Below are 21,765 nucleotides of genomic sequence, written 5' to 3'. Positions count from 1 at the left end.
CTCCCTTTGAAGACCCACCAGAGTGAGAGTCCAGCAGCCTTTAGGAGACAGCGTGATGTGGTTTTGTTCTTAATGGGTCCTCAAAGAGCTCGTTTCATTTTCAGCTATTGCTTAGCTTGGAAGCCTCCTTCCACAAACTCCTCAAGCCCCATGTATTCCAGGGAGCAGCCTGGCTCTGTGGGTTATGCCCCATTCTTCCTTTGCTCTGTATTATAATGAAAAGATTGTGCTCTCGGGGGTAGGGCCTTGTTGTAATGAATCCATGTTTGCAAACAACAGGCATTATTACAGTGTAAATTTCACACATTACAACCTGGTTCCTTCTGCTTACACAACACACATCTCTACCATTTGAACTAAGGGAGAGCTGCCTTGCTGATTGTACGATCTCCGATCTCCGTGAGTTCAGCTAAGGGCCACCTCACTCACTCCTACACACTACATTATACGCTATCATGTATTTACAGCTCTATGGCTTATAGATGCGAATAATAATAAAAGCACAATGGGTGGGGAGGGGGTGTCCTGGATCTGAGTTAAATAAGATCTGACTTGCCTTAAATGATTGGCTGTTGTTTTTAACAAACTGTTGGGTTCCTAGATGCCTAGGCATTTGGCGTCACATAAACAAAGAGACAGATTTTCAAAACCTTTAGACCTCAAATATTCACCCATGCTGCCCACTCTCTATGTATATTTACTACATTTGCCCATACAAATTGTTGTAATTGCTTATGCACCAAATATTTTATAACAAACTGGCCTACATTTTTATAAATAAGGTTGGCTCTATCCTGCCATGTACATATGTCAGAGAGGTACTTTGAAGGATGAAATAATAGTGATGAAAAAATAAATAGGAGTACTTATGGCACCTTAGAGACTAACAAATTTATTAGAGCATAAGCTTTCGTGGACTACAGCCCACTTCTTCGGATGCATATAGAGTGGAATATATATTGAGGAGATATATATACAGAGAGCATGAACAGGTGGGAGTTGTCTTACCAACTCTGAAAGGCCAATTAAGTAAGAGAAAAAAGACAACTCCCACCTGTTCATGCTCTCTGTATGTGTGTATATATATCTCCTCAATATTTATTCCACTCTATATGCATCCGAAGAAGTGGGCTGTAGTACACGAAAGCTTATGCTCTAATAAATTTGTTAGTCTCTAAGGTGCCACAAGTACTCCTTTCTTTTTGTGGATACAGACTAACCCAGCTGCTACTCTGAAAAAATAAATGCCCCTCTAATTTAAATTACAGGATGTTGTGACCTTTAATTACTGATTGGAGTGGATCATACACTGATCATATTTTTTTAATGCGATCTCTCAAATGGCATGTTAGGAAAGACACAACATAAAACCAAATTCTCTTGAATCTTGTATAGCTGTGAGCTGACATCTGCAGGAATCCCAGCACCTTGGCCCCATGTTCTGCCCGCCAGGGTCTGACACCATTGTGATAAGATCACTGGTATGTGCATGTCAATGACACTTAGCCTCAGAATGTCAGAGCACCTTGCGAGGTTTGGAAGAAAGACCGGAGAATCACATAAGAAAGGATATTGCTCAACTGCCTCCCTTCTTTCCCAGAATCTGAGAAATGGGCACCTGGACAACTCCAGGTGAAGGGTTAGCTGGATGCAGCGTTAACAATACACTACTAGTCTTCATTTCTCCAGGTGTTGGTTTACTATAAGAGACAGTCTCTGCACCTTTACACCAACAAGGGTTTACTCTCCAGGCTTTCTTCCAGACCAGTGGGTGCAACAGATGCATTTGCAAAACTACACACACAGCCATTGTGTCAGTGAACGCGGCTCTTTGTGGGTACCCAGGAGTTTTTGTAGATTCATCTGTTCCTTTCAAAATTTGGCCCTTTTTTGCAGGAATGGAGGGCCACACTTGGGTGATCTAATGCCTCTGCCTGCACGAGAGACCCAACAGTAATTCCTCAGACAAAGCCCGAGGACAAGGGCTTTGCTTGTGGTAAATCTTGTGGTAAACCTAACAGAACAGGACTCCTCAACGCCCAAACTGAGAGCAAAGTCCAAGGCATCTGGTCAGCAGGGTGCAGCCCAGCTGTGTGTAGGTAGCAATGGGCATTGCAGTATAGTTGTGCCCATGTGGAACCACTGGCCGACCCATTGTCATGGACATGGCGATCCTCTCCATGGTGCAGGCGCAGTGCACAGCCCCTCTGCACGGCATCTCCTCTGCTCTCATCCCAGTGTGCAGCTCTAAAGCTGCTTTTGGCTCTTACACCTCCACGTAAAAATGTCCTAGGGTTGGGCCAATGGCTGACTGCTCTGGGGTCATATCCAGATCTCCCCTGACACCATTAGTGATGGAAGCTCCACGACTTCCCATCACATGAGGGCAGGGCCGGCGCAACCCATTAGGCGACCTAGGCGGTCACCTAGGGCACTGCGATTTGGGGGGCAGCGACCGCGGCGGTATTTCCGCGGCGGGACCTTCCGCCGCCTCTGTGGGGAGGCGGCATTTCGGGGTGGGACCTAGGGCGGCGGAAAAGCTAGCAGCGCTCCTGCATGAGGGGGTTCTGCAGCTGCCATACTGACCTCACCAATCAGAATCGTTGCCTGATAATCAGCTTCAAGCTTACCTTTCTGGCTTGTGTTCCTGCCGTGGAGTAATTCCTCCCCTCAGAACAGCCTCATTTCGTATCTTAGACGTCATTTCTCTCCAGACTGTATCTGCGTGGTGCCGTCCTCCTATTGTGTTCATCTGCTTTTACCTCAGAACACGTGGGTGATTTTCTATCCCTCATCACCTCCACAACATGGACCCCAGCTCACATATCACATGATGGCTCTTAATAGTCAGTAACGATAGGTGAATCATGTAATTTTCTACTTGTAGTCATCTTCCTTTACCACATGGATCTTCCTTCGACTCCGTCTTCTTCTATCTTAGTCAGAATTTGGATCTCCTCTTATCTAAATGGCAACTCTCTACAGTGGGTGACTGACTGAAGTGGAAGACACTACATTACCATGTAAGGGAGTCCATCTGCCATTACAGTCACACAGGGAAACTTTGGCTAGATGGGGTATTTTGACCCTTAGCACCATTTAAGTCCTGCAGGAATGTCGCCATCAGCACGAGCACTTGTTTAAAAACCACATCCAACTCTCTCCCAGAGCACTGGAAGTCTCTGACATGGAGACATTTATAAGGCCAGCTAGTACAGTCCAGGGCAGCCAGCCCACTTTTGTTTATCGAATGAGGATTTACTGGACACATTTTGTAGCCAAACTTTCTGAAGTGGGGTGGGGAACTTTGTCAGCGCTAGATTTCAGCTGGAGACCATGTGTTCTATGCCATGGACTTTGTCTGCCTTTTGGGTCCAGATCTCTCCTACTCACACTTTTCAATAGACTCCCATCTATGTAGCCAACAACTATTAAATGCACTTCGGCGATAGTTCAGTTGAAAGGCAAGGAGTCTCGGTAGTTCATGCTGCATTCACGGTTCCACCCTTTCATTCAGTGTTTTTGCATTTTTTGACCGTCTGTGGTAATCACAGTACCTTGTTTTGACGTCTAAACGGGTCATGCTTTAAAGGACTTTGTGTTTCCATAGCCACCCTGCTGTCTGTTTTTATAAATTTGTGCTGTTTGTACAAAAAAAACCCAGCATCTGTTTGAGTCGTGTATTTAGCCTGTTGCTAATATTCTGGAATTAGTGATAGTTGATTCTTGTAGGTTGTTTTGCATGCCAACCAAAACATTGGGGTTTTGGGGGTGTGTGCTTTCTTTTAAAGCAAGTTTTCATTTCAAGGGGAACCAACTGTGCATGCGTATGTGTGCATCCACATTAATTTTGCAGGACTGGCTTTATTAGCCTGTAGTTTAGAATTTCTGATCAGATGCAATGAGTTTTAATTACACTTGCAAAAAATCATAGAGTGAGAGATGTTTATTTAAATGAGCCAGGAAAGTAATGCCACAAAATTCCAGGCCTGCTCTTGCTTCCAATAAAACTCTCATTGACTTCACTGAAAGATGGTTTGGTCCCGTCACGTGTAATTTAAGGCTCATGTATGGGGGGGGTTTAATCCACATTAATTCGCATTAGTCCGATATGAAAATGCCTGTGTACACATGACGCAATTCATTAGAGCACAGTAACTCCACATTTACTGCAAACTCTGGAGTCCACTTTCAAAGTGTACTAAGTTTGCTGCAAATTGAGTTAGTGTGACGTATTGTTTGTGTGCATGCGATGCTGCTGCGTTACTTTGTCAGTCCTCCAACTGCTATCCTACACTGCTTTGCAGGTGTCTGTTACTGACTTGTCTACCTGTGTTCCCTCCAGTGCTCTAGGGTCAAGTTGACCAGATGTCCCCTCCCCCATTTAAAAACTGGCGTGGGGTCAGAGTTTGCCCATTTGCTCCTGGGTTAGAATATATCAGCACTGCTGCGATGTTACTCCAGAAGCCTTACAACATGTCTTGAGCAGCTGCCTGGAGCCACGCAGAAACCCCAGATCTCCTCACCATCTGGAGACAAGCATCAGTGCAGCACCGCACTAAAGATCTTTTTGTGGACCTTGATAAGCAGCTGTCTGCATGTGAGGGGCTACAACTGCAACGCCGACCAGTTCCAGATAAAGAGCAGACAGCTCAGAAGGATTTACATTAAAACCAGGGACGCCAGGAAACAGTGCAGTCATGCACCTATAACCTGTCCATTTTTGGAGGAGCTGGATAGGATTTTGATTAAAGACACTGTTACCGACACCCATCCCTCCCACACAAGGAGGCCAGTGAAGAGCTTTCACCAGAAAGCCAGGATCTCTTTCCCCCAATTCCAGCCATGTAGGAAGCGAGCCCGATTCCCAGCCAGAAACCCAGGCCAGGACTGAGGAGGCAAACCCTATGGAGGGAAGCTGGACATGTAAGCATCTCTCTTTACAATTTATTATTGTACTAGTTTCTGTTCCAGGTGCCCCACAGCCATTTTGGGGGGATGTGAGCCATTAGCCTGTCTGAGTCTCCAGGCCTGCCTCCCTTCTCCCTTCCGTGGCCCATACTGTCCGTTTTCAAAATGGTGTCAGCTCTGGCCAGGCAACTGGCTTCTGCTCAAGCCCTGACCATTGTCTGTTTACCAGCCCGTGTCACTGAGGGCACATTCCCAGCTTCCTATTTTCGTTTCCCCTCCCTGCATCTGTCCTGCCCAGTGAATACCCCCCCTTCCCGCCCACCAATCCTGTTTGTTAGCTCAAAATGGCATCCGCAGCCTCTACCCCATCTTGCCTCCCCTCCTGCCGGTGGTGAAATGGTAACAAAAGAAGTGGGGAAACTAATCTAAACCAACCTCCATGTTCCCTGAATGAAAAACGGGTAAATTCTGTTTTCCACTGACTACACTGCTGCCCCGCCACAGCATTCCTGAATAACAGCAACATTCAACTGCAAAATGTTGCTTCATTGAGATGCTGGGTACGTCGAAAGAAGCTTGGATACCTGTAAAAGAGTCTTTCCGGGGCGCCACTCTAGCAGGGGCAGGGCCCCTTGCCATGCCCAGTTACCACCACAGGGACAGCCCTGTCCAGGCCCAAGCTTCTTGGTCCTTGCAGTGGGCCCGGCCCTTGGGTGCCTTCTTACTTTGTTTATGGGTTCAAACTCAGCAGAGAATAAACCCCTCCCAGGGTCAGCCAAAAGATAAAAGGTCAGTGGCATCACCTTCCTGCAGGGATGCCCGGTAGCAGGGGCGGCTCCAGGCACCAGCGCAGGAAGCGCATGCCTCGGGCGGCAAGCCGTGGGGGGTGGCCTGCCGGTCGCTGTGAGGGTGGCAGGTAGGTGGCTTTCGGCGGCATGCCTGTGGGAGGTCCGCCGGTCCCACGGCTTCGGCGGCAATTCAGCGGTGGGTACACCGAAGGCACGGGACCGGCAGATCACCTGCAGAAACACCGCCAAATCCGCATGACCAGCGTGCCGCCGAAGGCTGCCTGACTGCCGTGCTTGGGGCGGCAAAAAACAGTTGTAGCCATCCCTGCCGGGTAGCCAAATCAGTTTCTTCCCTGCCGGGCTTGCTCTTGGGGTTCGCTGGACTCTTTGCGGAGCTGAGGGGTCTGAGGCATGGGAGTTCCTTCTGCTGCTTCAGGAACCATTCCCGCTCAGGGCTTCCCCCACGCTGACTGCAGCTTCCTCCTTTTAGAGCCTTCCTCCCTACCACGCGTCACTGGCAGGGTTGGAGGGCCAGGCTACCTTAGCACACAAAGCCCTGCCAGCCCCTTCCCTCGCAGGGCAGGGTTTATACCCCTCCATCATATCACTATTCTCTGTTTACATAAGGTAGACACTGGCACTGCTTGCCAATAAAGATACTAAGTCTACAGCTCCCTGCCGAAGTATAAATGCCCTGTGACACACATTCTTACAGGAAAAGACGTTTTCCTTACGGATAGCAAAGCTGTACAAATATTGTGCAAAATACAACATGCAGCTATAACCTTAGGCAAGGGTTGTTTTTTTTCTGAAGCCTCTAAGCTATTCCAAAAGCAGCAGCACCTTCCTTTCAGATGGCCAAGTGCACACTCCACTGTCATTCTGCAGCTACAGAAGCGATAGTTAAACAGTTCCTCCCTTCTGTCCAAGTGGCTTCATTAACCAGACAAGCAGAGGTTCTCCTGGGCTAACCAACGCAATTGCCATACCATTAAAGTCCATAGTGATCTTGCGGGGGAGGCAAACTGTCCTTTATTCATTATGTTACACAGAGCTGAGTTCTAACAGATCCTAGCATCATGGATCTTCCCAGACTACTCTACATTTATGTTTGTAAACCTACCACGGTGGTCAAGCAGCCCTTTGAGCATCATTGAGAAATACCCCTTTTCTGTTTATAAACCCTGGGTCCTGGTGCGGGAGGCAAATGATAGGCACATGGCTCCCATCAATTGCCCCAATCCCATTTGGGTACCCCATGCATGCAAAGCCATCAGTAATCTACTGATCATTACCAGGCTTTATAATCTGAGGCAACAATACCTTATGCATGGTGGCACAGCTCTGCATGACCAACAGAGTCAATCTCCCCTGGTTGGCTATGGACTGGTAACATTTGGCAATGGCGAGTGCTTCTCAACGGATATGGGGCACCGCATGTTGGTAAGCTGCCGCTGAATCTCTGGGGCGAGTTCAGCACAGATCTCAAAAAAGGTTGCCTTTGTCATCTTGAAATTCTCTTGCCACTGGAGGTCATCCCAGATCTGCAGAATGATGCTTTCATGCTAATTCATGCTGGTTTCCCAGAAGCTGCACAGTGGCTGTGTCTACACTTAAAACACTACAGGTGCAGTGCTTCAGTGTAGACACTTGACTACAGCGATGGGAAGGAAACTTAATCCACCTCCCTGAGAGGCGGTAAGAATTCTTCCATCGCCCCCGCACTGTCTCCAGCTGGGGCTAGGTCATCTTAACAACATTTCTCAAGGATGTGGATTTTTCACACCCAGGGGAGTTGTAGCTATGCCAGTGTAATTTTTCAGTGTAGACCACCCCTGTGTGAAACTGCTCCATGAATAGCTCCAGTAGTAGCAGTTGCTCAGGGTCATCCTCTTCTTCCTAGCCCTACCTCCTCCGCTGCCACCACCGCTGCTGGAGGAACTGCTCCTGCAGCCACGTCATCTGCTCGGTGGTGTGGCTGGCGAAGTCCAAACCTGAAGCCACCTGGCTTCAAGAGCGGAAATACAGCTCAAGAAGCCTCTGTGTATGCGCAGTTGCCAGCATAGTGGCACAGAACATTGTTGGGTCCACGACAGCAATTTGAAAATGGCACTATCCCACCCAGAAAGAGAGGAAACATAGGACAGAGATAGTGGAATCGTGGAGTTTTTTGGAATTTGACTCCATGTCCCAGAATTCCACAGGCTTCTCTCTGGCTCCACTAAGCACCCCACAATGCGCAGCGAGAGACATCCCAGAGTACACACTGCAAGGACCACAGGATCCCAGCCCTGTCTACACAACAATATGAACTGAAAGAGGGCACAGCTGTCCTGTGTGTATGCCATTAGTACGGCTGGCATGTTGTGAGTTAACTAATGCACGTCAACTCACTGTGGATTAAAACCCCTTCGTAGACAAGTCAATCAAAATCCACAATCAGTGCCTGATTTCCAGAAAGTCTGAGTGTCCCTCATTCCCATTAGCTTTCACTGGAGTTGTGGGTTCTCAGCACTTCTGCGCAGCAGACCCTTAGTCGCTGCCCTCAAAACAATTTCACATCATGCCAAATGGTGAGGTTACGTAAAGGGAAACCAAGAATTAAAAGGCACCTTCAGCAGAAAGGAAGGGACTTGCGTCAAAGTAGATTCATTCTAGGATGACCAGACAGCAAATGTGAAAAATCGGGACACGGGATGGGGGGTAACAGGAGCCTATATAAAACCCAAAAATTGGGACTGTCCCTAAAAAATTGGGACATCTGGTCACTCTACTTCATTCTGAATGTAGGGCCCTATCCAAACACCACTGAAGTCAAAGCCCATTCTAACCTGCACTCAGGGCTAGGACTGGGGCTGGTAGGAAATCAGGGAGCTGACCCCTTCTGTTGCAACCTGCCTAAAGAAACTGGCCTTAGACCTTTAGGGCATTTGGGGGATAAAGATTGCCTGAAAGACACAACACACATTAAAGATTAACTGCAACGGCTCTTGAGCTATTCAGGAAAGCGCAAACAAAGCTACAAGTATTGAATTTACAAAGGATTATCCTGCACTTTTGCCTTCTCACTTTACATGAGTTCTGGTGCAGGCTTTACAATAGGTTTTACTGCTTGTTTACTTGGCAATGAAGGTTAGCAAGGCAGGCTGGTGGGCCAAAGGCATGTGCATAGTCAATAGAGAGTGTTTGGCTCTATGCATGGAGGGGACTTTCTTATGCAGTTCAGAGGAAACAAACTCCCTAAGGATTAACTCAAGAGTGGCACAAAGTGATAAAAGTCAAGAAACGCAGTTAAGCCTGACACACTCATGGCCTTAATCCTCTTCAAACCGGTTGAAACAGTAGGAGCAGGGCTCAGCAAACGCGGTCGTTTTGAATTTCCTGAATTTTTGCTGGTTTCTTACAAAATCTTCATTTTATTCTCAGATTCTTTTTCTATAACTTTTGTTTTATTTTGCTCTCCATTGTTCGAATGGGCTTTAAATATACAGGGGCTAGTGAGAATGCATTTTGCGCCCAGGGTGAAATTCATCCTGTGCAGCACAAAATCTGTGCACCACTTATGTCCCATAGGCCTGTGTGGGCCTTCTTCACAGTGGTGAATTTCAACCACCTTGCATGAATATACGCAAGCAGCACCAAAATCACACACTTTGGAGTGAAATTCACCCGTGATCAAGGGCAGCACTATGCCCAGTGCATCACTTAAACCCTTTTAAGGACTTGATCCAAAAGCCACTGTAGTCTATGGAAGTCTTTGGGTATGTCTACGCTGCAAAGAAAAACCCGCAGCTCCAAGTCTGAGCCCAGGTCAGTTGACTCAGGTTCATGGGCCTCAAGCTGCATAGCTAAAGGTAGCAGTGTAGACATTCAGGCACAGCCTGGGCTCTGAGACCCTCCTCCCTTGCAGGGTTTCAGACCCCAGGCTCCAGCCCAAGTGGGACTGTCTACACAGCAATTTTTAGCCCCGCAGCCTGAGTGTCAGAGCCTGAGTCAATTGACCTGGGCTCTGACACTTGCTGCTCAGGGTCTTTTATTGCAGTGTAGACATACCCTGAGAGGCCTCGAGTTCTTAACATGGGGCTTACGTGTACTTAAGTGGTGCATGAGACTTTGTGTGGATCATCCACACTGGAATGAATTTCACCCTTGAGATATAGAAGTCTCTTTAGAGCCCTGCAAATATAAACACTATGCAAATCCCATGAGCATGGCCTGCCAAACCACAAGAGAAAGTTTGGATGCTTAGTTCACTAAAACCTTTGCTTATGATGCAAGTCTAGCAACTGATGAACCATAAGTATGTAAATACCTTTACCATTCTTCCAGTTGCCCAATAACAAGCAGCGGTAGAGAGCTAGTGGGTTTCTTGTCTCCATAGCCGATGAGAATGTGCTATAAACTGACTTTGGACTCAGATCAGTTAATCATTCACTTAAAATGACTGAGGAGTTATCACTGGGCTTTACTGGAAAAGGGTAGGTTGTGCAGTGGCGTCTCCAAAGGCTTTTCAAAGGGATGGAGGAAGGGTTTCACTGTTGCCTCCTACGCAACTCTCCCTTTTTCAGAAGAACATGATTCATCTTCCAAGAATGTACAAAGCAAAATCAACCTATTCCCAAGCAGCACTGCAAACAGGGAGACAGCTGGGATGTGGAAGTAACAACAGAATTTTTTTTTTTAAACAAGAGTGTGGTTGGGGGGTGACAGAGCTGTACAAAAAACAAGCATTATTCTGAAGTGCATCTGCAAGCTGAGATGAAATCTGGGTATGGAAAGGATAGCACTGGGACCTGTTTGGCTGACAAGTGGTTGGACAAGTTGACCCAGTGGATCCCTTCCAACTGGATTGCCTTTGAATCTAGGATCTGAAACCTGTGCTGGAGAGTTATGCCAACTGAGAGCTCTCACAGGCCAGGGCACCGTGGGTACTTATTCTGTGAAATCAGCATTAGAGAGAAACAGTGTAGTGCCATGAAGATATGCCCCTCTGAGGACTCTGCAAGCTGACAAAAGGCTAGTCCAGGGCAGGTCCTGCGATCCCCTGGGCCTTCCCACTTCACTGACATTAGAGACGTATTAGGTCATCCTCACAAATCAGGATGATCTAATATGACTTTTGCCTTCAATGGGACTACTTATCATCTTAAAATATAGCATATGCTTAAATGCTTTGCTGGATAAGGGACAGAGTGCTAAGCATCTTGTGGGATCGTGCCTCTAGTCCATCCACCAGCAAGAGTATCATTGCTCCCCTTCTCAATGGCTGGAGTCCTGCCACTCTTCATCTTGCCAGGTAGCTGGGTAAGCAGCAGCTCCTGCATTCAATGCCAATCCCAGAGCCAAAGCCTGTCACTTCTCCTGTGTCATGGCAAGGCAGGCTTCCAACTCTATCCCTCAGGCCATCTGGCTTGTGTTCTTGTAAGTTTTAAAGAAACCAAACAACTCATTACTGGAAGCACTAAGTATTTATTTGCTCTTTAACATGATATATTAACTCAGTATGTAAACTAGCCATGGTTTCTTTGGTGTATATCAAAGGAGGATCTGAACACTACAGCAACTGAATGTGATAAATATCAGGCATTTTTCCAAATAGCTAAGTTTCTCTCACTCTGGCAGCTGCACAAATCTGGATCATTCTTATTGTTTAAAGCTCTCTTCAGAATTGAAAAAACCTACTGCTGAATGTCCTTTAATGTTCTAACAATTGCTGAAATATTCAAGCCATCGGAACTGGAAAAGACAGAGAGGAGAAGAAGGTAAAATACCAGTTTGTGGCTATAGCTTCTGCACTATGCAGAGGACACCTGCTGCCAGCAATAACAATCTATCCACTTTGGAGACAATGAAAATACGATTTTTGCTATCAGCTCTTTGGCTTTTTCCTGCTTGCATTGTACTGCAGTGGGCTTAAATCTTCTCTTCCTAAATATCAGCATCATCGGCATGTTACATTTAATGCCCATCTATTTAATGCAATATTGGGACAGGTCTTCATCAAGTTTAAGCATGTGACAGTACCAACAAAATGTCTGACTAGTTTGTAAACATACAGTCATTAAGATTGTGCACACAGATTGGGCATGTAACTGTGTGCTTATTTTGCATGCATATTTCTTTGTCTACTTTATATTTTTAATCTCTTCCACATTTTCAAATATTTTAGGGCCAAAATTTCCAGAAAAATTCTGTATGCAGTTACTATGATTGAAGGTGCTAGTGTGGCAATTGCTATTGCAAATTACCACTTGCACACATAATGGATCGTTTTCATGTATAATGACTATGACGATGAATGCAATCACATCACATGCGCACTCAAATTAGGCATGCAATTGAATACCTACTTTTTTGAAAATTTAGGTGTAGGACCGGTGCACGATAGTAATTGTAAAATGCAATCATATGCCTACAGATTGTGAAAAATTCTCCGTAGGATTCCCCTCTGTAATCAGCTTCTGCATCATTCCAGGCATTCTGCAGTCATTATCCTAATAGAGCACCAGCCTCCTGAAACTTTAAAGGACAAGTTTGCTGTCAGCAGCTGCACAATCTTGGAGGAGAGACGAAGACCTAAGGCATGTCTGCCCAGTAAGATATATAACCTACTGTGATTGAGCCTGGGGCATGCTGCCACCCGTATAGCCATCACCAACTAACCCAGGAGCTGTCGTATTACTTAATAAGAGATATAACTGTACTGCTCAGAGCTTCTATAGACCTTTTCATCCTCAAAACCCTTTACAAGCCCACAGTCAGTCCTCAGCCCTCTGAGGTAGGTAAGTAAGTAGTAATATGCCCTTTCCTAGGTGAAGGGAGAGAATGTATTTCAAATCCCTGCCTGCTCACAGGATGAAGCACATCGGCCGAGTAGAGTAGTGGGACGTAGGGCACATGCTCTTGCGGCAGGGGTACCTGCGTTCTTAAATGCATGGGGGAGTTGTTAGCTTGATGGGCCAGTATAAAAGTTGAAGTTTAACAATGTTTTACCATCTGTTTTGGGGAGAAACTGACAAATATTTCAGGATCAGCAGAATATATACATATATATACACACACATACACATCATTTTTATATAGTACAAAACTGGGCTTGGCAGGTTGGCCCAGGCAGGGCCGGCTCTGGCTTTCTGGCCGCCCCAAGCAAAAAAAAAAAAAAAAAAACTGCAGCGGCCAGAACAGCAAAGCAAAAAAAACCTGCGGAGCGGCCAGAGCCAGGGTGCAGGGGGACTCCCTGCCCTGCAGATGTGCCCCGGCTAGCGGGGGGAGGGAGCGGGGGAAGAGAGAGAAGGGGGGCGGCCAGGGCTTCAGCAGGGTGTTGCCACGTGGCCCCTCCCGCCGTGTCCCCTGCCGGGAGGGCTCCGCACCACTCCGGTCAGCTGGGCGGGAAGGACGCGGGCTGCCCTGCCGGGCTTACTGCAGGGCGCTCTCGTCCTCCATGCCGCTGCCCCCTATAGGGCAGCCGGAGCGGAACAACAACAACAACAACAAGCGGTCGTGCCGCCCTAGGATTGGGCGGAATGCCGCCTCCTACAAGCTGTCGCCCCAAGCACCAGCTTGCTCGGCTGGTGCCTGAAGCCGGCCCTGGGCCCAGGCCCTATAATGCTGGTATCTACTTTTTTAGTAATAGCTTTTAGTAACTCCCACATTGGGCTAGCTGCTGCACAAACAGAGAGGGAGGCTCAGTCCAGGCCCCAATGTGCTTGCACTCTAAAAAGGCAGAACAGATGGCTGGAGGGGCAGGGAATGGGGCACCACACACAAGTAAATTGCCATATACTTAGTTAGACTATGCTCTTATTTTTTTAACCAACCAATTCAGAGTTCATCACATGCCTCTTCAAATTCTTCACAGAGAATGATGCTTGTTTTCTTCTGATCTGATTGGCGCTGGGTTCTCCTCTCCCAGAGAGACCGCAGAGACTGGCCAGACCTTTGACTGAAGGTCCTCATACGTGACACGCAGTCCTCACTGGTCATTAGGTAGAGCAGAGGGTTCAGGGCACTGTTGAAGCTGGCCAGGCCCCGGGTCACCTGATAGGAGACATAGATGTTTTTTGACGTCTGGGTGCAGGACCCCTGGAGTTGCCAACTTCGGGACAGCAAGTTAAGGTTCCTGAAGATGTGATATGGGAGGAAGCAGACAGAGAACAGGACCATCACTAACACTACCAGTTTGATGCTCCTTCTCTTGAGGTTTGCGTCCACGTTTTCATTCCTCCAGAGGACCACCACCACATGGCAGTAGCAGCCAATGATTATGAGGAAGGGGATGACAAAGCCAGTCATAGTTACAGCCAGGACATAGTGCCGATAGATGCCCAGGTTCTCATGTCCTGTCGTATCATGACACTGTGTACCAGTGCTATCCGTTTTGCTGAAGCCAAAATCAGGACCCACCTGGATGATGACCCATGCCCAGACCAAGGCACTGATGAAGAAGTGGGGCCCCAGGGTTTGGCACCTACCCAGCATCTTCAGTGGGTACACGATGCCCAGGTAGCGGTGGATGCTGATGCAGGTCAGGAAGCCAATGCTGGCATAGAGATTGAGGTGGAAGAGGGCCCGCGTCAGCCTGCAGCAGCCTTTCCCAAAGAGCCACACGTCCCCCTGGAGATAGTAGGTCACCAGGAAGGGCAATGTGATCACATAGAGTAGGTCTGCCACCCCTAGGTTGCACATCAGCACGCTGAGGGTGTTCCAGCTGTTCCTCCGGGACCCGGCACAGAGATTCCACAGCCCCAGCCCATTCCCCAGCAGCCCCAGCAGGGACACGATGAGGTACACGGCCGGCAGGAAGCGATGGGTGAAAATCCGGTTAACCGGGCACAGGATAGTGGTGGCAGTACTGAAGCTGAAGTTGGTGGTGTCAGAAACCGAGATGACTTCCTCCACCTTCATGGGTGCCGTTTACTGCGGAGGGTTCTAGGGGAAGCAGATGGGGGGTTGTTGCAGCCAGGGAACAAGTGAGTCCTTAGGGAAGATGCATGAGGGGTCAGTGCAAGGGGGAATCTCCCACGTCCTAAGGGTGGTGCAGAAGGGAATCCTTGAGTCCTTAAGAGGGTTGCAGGAAAATATCCTCTTGCAATTGGGGCTGTGGGAGGGATCCCCAGAACCCTATAGGGGAAGGGTGAGGTGAGGATGCCAGGGCCCTGAGGGGGGGGGGGTAGGGAGACTCCCCAGAACCCTATGAGGGAGGTGGGGATGCCAGGTCCTTAAGGGGGGCAGGGCAGGTGGGGCTCCCCAGAACCCTATGGAGGAGGGGGAGGTGGGGATGCCAGGTCCCTGAGGGGGGACGGGGGGACTCCCCAGAACCCTTCGGGGAAGGGCAGGAGCGGCTACCTCAGTCACTATCCTGAGGGGGAAACTCCGGGTCCCTGGTGGCTCCCCCCGATATCCGCTCGGCTCCCCGCAGATTTTACCCAGCCTCCGGCGCAGAGACTCGGACTCCGGCGCGTGTCGATCCGGGGTGACTCAGTCCGAAGCTGCCGCGCAGCTCCGCCGTGCCGGGCGGAGCGGGCCGGGGAGAGGCGGGGTGAGGCTCGCAATGGGAACGGGTAGCCGGCGTGGGGAGGTGACCCGGGACGGGGCGCCGCGTGGGGAGGCCGGGGAGAGGGGTCGGTGCTGCACGGGGGACCTGGGACTCGGGAGTGGGAGCAGCCCAGGAGAGATGCCCCGAAAGGGGCACCCCACGGGAGTGGGGCGCTGCACCGGGGACTGGCAGATAGGGCGTAATCCAGGAGGGACCCCCGTTAGCCGGGGCAGGAGTGGAGCTGCTGCGCCCCCCTCCCAGCCCAAAGAGCTTTGCAAGCCGCACAGGCAGGTGTTACTCCGCTCTCCGCCCCCCCCCCCCCCATTTCCTTCCACCCCCCGAGTCCGGCTCGTCTCTCACTCTGACTCTCGCCAGAGGCGGTGCTAGCCATTGGGGGTCCTCAGGAGAAATATTTTGCCCTCCCCCATACTAAAAAAGCGAGCTGCTTAGGGCTCTAAACCATTGCTTAGTCTGCTTATGGCTAGTGCCGGCTCTGTTCTTGGCAATGATTGGCACCAAAAATGATCCATACTAGTGACATGCAGGCTGCAGTCTCCAGCTGAGCTACGCTGCTTGCGGTGGGGTGGGTCATAGCCCGCTAAATGCTGCCCACTGGCAACCACTGCGCCCAAGGATCACCCAGCATGGGATGGGTTTGGGGGATGCCAAGCTGCTCCAGTTCATTTGGGGGTTTGAATTAATAATTCAAGGAGGCAGAGGGAGCTCACAGTAGCTGAGTATAAATTGTCTCTGTTATTCAGCGCCAGCCCCCGCCTCCTCCCCACTGAGATATTTTTGATCGGAGCACCAGGGAGCTACACAGCATGAAGCTATTTCTGGTGCGAACACTCACCTGGCAGCACTGAGGGGGCAGGAATTGGAGTCTGACCAAAGGGTTATTCTAAATTAGACCTTCATATCAGCATCTCATACAACCAGAGACATTTGAGATGGAGATGCCTCATTAGGTCCCAACCAGTCTGTCCCCTTTGTGGGCCAGGGCAGGGTTGTTCCCTACAGTCTATTCCCCATTGTTTTGTCCAGTCCAGTTTTAAATGACTTGAGTCACCACGTCACCTGGTAGTCTATGCCACCAGCCAGTAAGATTTCCCCATCAGGGAAGGTTTCCCGGTATTCAATCTCAAGTGTCCTTGTATCAAAGCAATGCCGAGACTGCACTATCATAGCGTGACATAGCCCAGAAATATTTAAAGCTTTCTGTAGCACTGACTGGGGTGGGATGGGGGGGGGGGAAGACAAAAGATCAATTACCCGTGAAACTGCTATTCCCCACAACCCTGGCTACACTACAACAATTACCTATTGCCAATAGTGGGTGTCAATGACAGGTGCAGGGGAACAAGTGTTGAACACAGTTTAGCTTCAGGTGTGTACAAGGACAAACCATAGAATCATAGAATATCAGGGTTGGAAGGGACCTCAGGAGGTCATCTCATCCAACCCGCTGCTCAAAGCAGGACCAGTCCCCAGACAGATTTTTGCAATATTTAGAACTGGTTTAGCTGCACCTGTTGACACTATTGCTGACAATAGATGACAATAATGACACCCCCTTTATCTCCAAACTCCTACCCTAAACCACAAACAACCCAAAAAACCCATCCTACCCCAACAGTTCTTGACCCCAGAAAGGGAGAAGTGCCAGAAACTACATATAGTCCACTAGGGACTTCACTATCACTAATGATTTTACATGGGTAAGGAATGGTGTCCCTAGCCTCTGTTTGTCAGAGGGTGGAGATGGATGGCAGGAGATAGCTCACTTGATCATTGCCTGTTAGGTTCACTCCCTCTGAGGGCATCTGGCATTGGCCACTGTCAGTAGACAGGATACTGGGCAAGATGGACCTTTGGTCTGACCCGGTACGGCCATTCTTATGTTTTTATGGAAGGTGCTGAAATACTAGGGTGATGGGTAGCAGTATAAAAATGAAAGCGTGAGAGAGGCAGGCCGGCCGGCCGGCCAGAGCTGAACACCCATTGTCATCAATGAGTAATTTCTGTACCATAGACAAGACCAGAGTTCCAGCAACATTTACCAGGATGATCCATCTGGGAACAAGAAAGGAGAGGTCAGAAACTTGAGTAGGAGCAGACTCCTTGGTGAGGAGTTACATGTTGGTAGGATAGGGAGAAGGGATCTCAGAAAATCCAAGTTAGTTACCAAATGAAGGGCAGAGGAAGGAAATAGTGAAAAACAGACAGGGCTTCAGAGCCCAGCAGAACACACTGATAGTGGTCATGCCACATCTCACAACATCCTCCCTGAAGAAGCAGCTTCATTGGGTATCACAGAAACACCACCTGATGTTTTGGGGAATCTGTGTACAATTTATGAATCCCAGTTTGGGATATGAACTCTCTGCATGTATCTTTATCACACTGCAAACTCCAAATTGATTGTTAGACTTGCCTGCCTCTCTGCTGTCTTTTTACCTCCATCTAGGTGTGAAAAATCCAAAGCGTAGTGACACAATACTAACAATGAACTAGAAATGAAGGGTCGTTAAACCTTGGTAGTATTCTATTCAAATAGAAGCCTCCTTGGACAAAGACGGCAGCATACCAAGAAAGCCAGTCCACCCAGGTAAGTGTCCTTGTCATTCCACCAGATGGTGATCATATTACCAATACCCCAAGTAAATTGTCCTTTTGCACTCATTTGTCTGACAGGTCTGGACACTTCAAATCGTTTTAATTGACATACAAGCAACATACAATTTGTAAGCGGGGTGCAAATGGAGCTCTAAGATTAAAGCTTGTAAAACTTCCATTATTTAATTGGAAGGTTTCCATGGTGCTTACCTTATTCGCTTATCCTGTGTGTTTTTCTGTAAAGCAAGCACAGACATGTAACATGCATGTTTAACCCTCATATTCCTTCAATTGCATGGCATGCTTCCATCGAGGCTGTTTGTTTATGTTAACCAAGTACAGAGAGGGCCCTAATTTATCTAAAATGGGCCACGGCCCGAACCATTCTCCCTTTGGAAATTTTTTCTTGGGAACTGGTTCAATTTTAGCCATCACCTGGTCTCCGATTTTCCATTGTTTGATATCACTATGTTCATCAAAAGCCTGATTCATTTTTTGCTGTGCTGCAGCTGCTCCTTGAACTGAGCCCAACCAATATTTAAAGCTGTTCATCCAGGTGGTAGTTGCCAGTGCTGTAATTGTTTCCCAATTTGGAGGATACAACAAGTTTTCCCAACCAGGCATAGGTCTTCCAAACAGTATTTCATAGGGACTGAATCCTGTCACGCGGTTTGGGCGGCCTCGGATCCTCATTAGAACCCGTGGGAGAACCATGTCCCAATTTGTTCCCAGTTCATTACATACTTTAGACAGTTCAATTTTTAGAGATTTATTCATCCTTTCCACCTGTCCCCCTGCTTGAGGGTGGTAGGGGATGTGTAACGGTAGGGGAATACCGGCCCAGTTACCCATACTTCGGTATACCTGTCCAATAAAAGCGGGGCCATTATCAGAATCAATACTATGTGGAAGTCCCCATTGTGGAAAAATTTCCGTTATTAATACTTTTGCTGCAGCCCAGCTATTCTCTTTTCTGGTCAGAAATGCTTCCACCCCACTTACTAAAGCTATCCACAATTACAAACAAGAATCTATTTTTTATAGGGGTGATAGGCAAGGGCCCTACAAAGTCCACCTATAAGCATTGGAGGGGTCCCTTTAATGCTTGATGCATTAACTCTCCTCTTCTTTTCCTTCTAGCAGGGTCCTGCTTAGCACATGTCAAACAGCCATAAATATGCAGATTTAAATCCTCTTTCATTCCAGGTCACCACCCCACCCTCTTTCTGTTTTGGGTGCCTCCCCCCCCCCCCCACAAGTGAACCATGTATCCATCCTAAAAGGAGGTACTGCATCTGCTAAGGGATTACCAGGACCCATTCATCGTCTGGTTTAGCCAGGATCAGGCCTCCATTTTTTTTTCAGCTGAACCCCCTGCCACTGTGAGGGGCATTCTATTGTCCATTGCTGTATTGAGTTCCTGTAAGAACTGAAGCTCTTTTTGGTTGTTTTCTTCACTTTCCTGTTCCTGCTTTGCCTGTACGTGGGTGGTTACTGCCACGGGCATCGGCTCCCATAGTATGCCAGTGAGGGCTGCCTCCTTAGCCAATTTATCTACTGGTTCATTTCCCCACTGTAAAGGACCCTTTCTTTTATGGGCTTTTATTTTAACCATCCGGATCTTTTTATACTGCTTCACCAATCTTTCTATTTGCTGCCATAGGATTTTGTGTTTAAATGCCCGATCTATCGGTTCCCGTAAAACCCATACTATTCCACCATGGGAGGTAAATAGTGGTGCCCTTGTAAACATAATCAGAATTAGTTCCTATTATAAGCTCGGATTGCTTGTCCTTCATCTTATACAAGACCGCTGACACCTCTGCAGCCTGTGTTCCTCCTTTGGCCAATTGATACTGGAACGACTCACCGCCTTGCATGTTCCCAGTTAAACAAATCTCTGCAAAGCCAGTGACTCATTTTCCTTCAGTATAATACGAACTACCGTCCACAAACCAAATGGTTTTTCCAATCACCTGGTCAATTGGGGCTGCTTTAAATACAGGGTGTGCCTTAGATTCCCGTTGGGGTTCTCAAACATGTTCTTGACCATTTATAGTCAATCCCCATGTAGATATTTCCGGTTCTTTTAGTGGGACTAATTGAACATTCTTGGACATGAGAGCAAAGACCTATTGAATGGCTTTATCAACTCTCACATGTCCTTTAGCCAGATTTTCCTGACTGAGTAATTTCCTCAGTGCATGGTGACTTTTTATAATCACCTTGCTTGCTCCAATAATTGCCTGGGCTTTTTGTAGTGTCCAGTAAGCAGCAAGAGCAGTTTGCTCACAACTTCCCAGTTTGCTTTCTGGACCTGTTAATGCCCTGCTATAATACGCAACGGGTCTTTCCCCAACACCAGTATCCTGTGTAAGCATACCAACCATACTGAAATTCTTAACACTAGGGTACAATCCAAAGGGGAATTCATTGTTAGGGGCGGCCAAGGTAGGTGCCTCCATTAACCCCTTTTTCAGACTTTCCCATGTATTAGTTGCCTCCTCTGTCCAGGTCCACTGTGGTCTTTTAAGTACCTCATACAGGGGACCTGCCTTCTCTGCATACCCAACCATAAATTCTCTGGAAAATTAGTGAGCCCCAAAAAAGACTGCAAAGATTTTGTATCTACCAGCATAGGGAAGTTAACAATACACTTCATCCTTTCCTTATCCACAGATCTTCCCCCAGTACTGAGCCGAATTCCAAGATACTGCACTTCTCGCTGTCTAATCTGGGATTTAGAGGGGTTAATCTTTAAGTCGTAGGCTTGGCAGCTAGTCAGCAACTGCTGCATTAACACTTTGCGTTCCTGCTCTGTTTTACTGACTATTAAAATGTCATCTACACACTGAACTATTCTTCCCGTTTGTAACAACCCCTCTTTCTCCAGCATATTTCTCACTACAGTATGGAAGATTGTGGGTGCGTCACAGCACTTCATTGGCAAAACATTCCAGCAGTATTGCATACCTTGGAATACAAAAGATTTTCTGTATTGAGACTCTGGGTCTAAGGGTAAACTCCAAAAGCCATTTGCCACATCAACTACTGAGAACCACTTCATGTCAGGGATTACTACCTCCGACAATTCTGGGTAAGCCGCCACAACTGGTGCTCTCCGTTTGGCAGTTCTGTTTAGTCCCCGATAGTCAATAGTTAACCTCTATGTTCCATCAGGTTTTTTAACTGGCCAAATTGGTGCCGCATTAGGCGCTGAACACCTTCTAATTATGTTTCATTTTTCCAGTTCTGTTATCACTTGCCTTAAAGATTCCTTTGCTTCCTGGGGTATTGGGTATTGTTTTATGAATGGGGGTATGTCTCCCTCCAATGTAACAGAGGTCTGCATTTTCCCCGTATCTAGGGAGTCCGCTGCCCAGACGGTTTGAATCTCAGTCCACCAGCCTTCCCAGCCTTTTGGCATGGGGGGGTGGCCTTTTAGGCTTTATTGCTTTTACCGTCTGTGTAGCCAGTCCCATGGGGATCAGGTTAATATCATTTGTGCCTTCCGTTACAGTGAGAGTTTGTCCGATACACATATTTGGAAAATCTAGGATTAATCCCAATCGTTTGATAGTTTCTGCCCCAATTAGATTTTCTCTCCCTGCAATAGCGCACTTCTCTTGAATGGTATGTACACCAAACTGGAGAGGGAGGGTTTTAACATTATATGTTTGGTTAGTTCCTGATATACCCTGATCTGCACAGAATCCCCAACTGGATATACGTCAAAGTCATCTTTTACTATGGGAATTCCAGCCCCCGTGTCCAATAGAAAATCTACAAGCCCATCCCCGACTCGGATGCTTAAGTGGGGGCGCCCCCAGACATCTATTGTCATGGGTTGCTGAAAAATGCATTCCGAGTTGCAAAGAGGGCTGTCCTATGTTACTGTATCAGTAGCGATTGGGT

General features: G+C 47.8%; 1 protein-coding gene across 1 annotated transcript; it reads right to left on the bottom strand.

The window, feature by feature from the left end:
- Positions 1-13,254: 13,254 nt before the first annotated feature.
- On the bottom strand, positions 13,255-15,206 carry LOC117886134 (P2Y purinoceptor 1-like). Its single transcript, XM_034787774.1, has 2 exons — positions 15,125-15,206; positions 13,255-14,627 (listed from the first exon to the last, which is right to left on the bottom strand). Exon 2 carries the CDS (start codon positions 14,601-14,603, stop codon positions 13,521-13,523), a length of 1,083 nt encoding a protein of 360 aa, XP_034643665.1. The 5' UTR covers positions 14,604-14,627; positions 15,125-15,206; the 3' UTR covers positions 13,255-13,520.
- Positions 15,207-21,765: the final 6,559 nt, after the last annotated feature.

Source organism: Trachemys scripta, chromosome 12, assembly GCF_013100865.1.
Source record: "Trachemys scripta elegans isolate TJP31775 chromosome 12, CAS_Tse_1.0, whole genome shotgun sequence".
In the NCBI taxonomy this organism is placed as follows: domain Eukaryota; kingdom Metazoa; phylum Chordata; order Testudines; family Emydidae; genus Trachemys; species Trachemys scripta.
The sequence above is the reverse complement of the archived record's forward strand: the minus strand, read 5'-3'. Positions and strand labels throughout refer to the sequence as shown.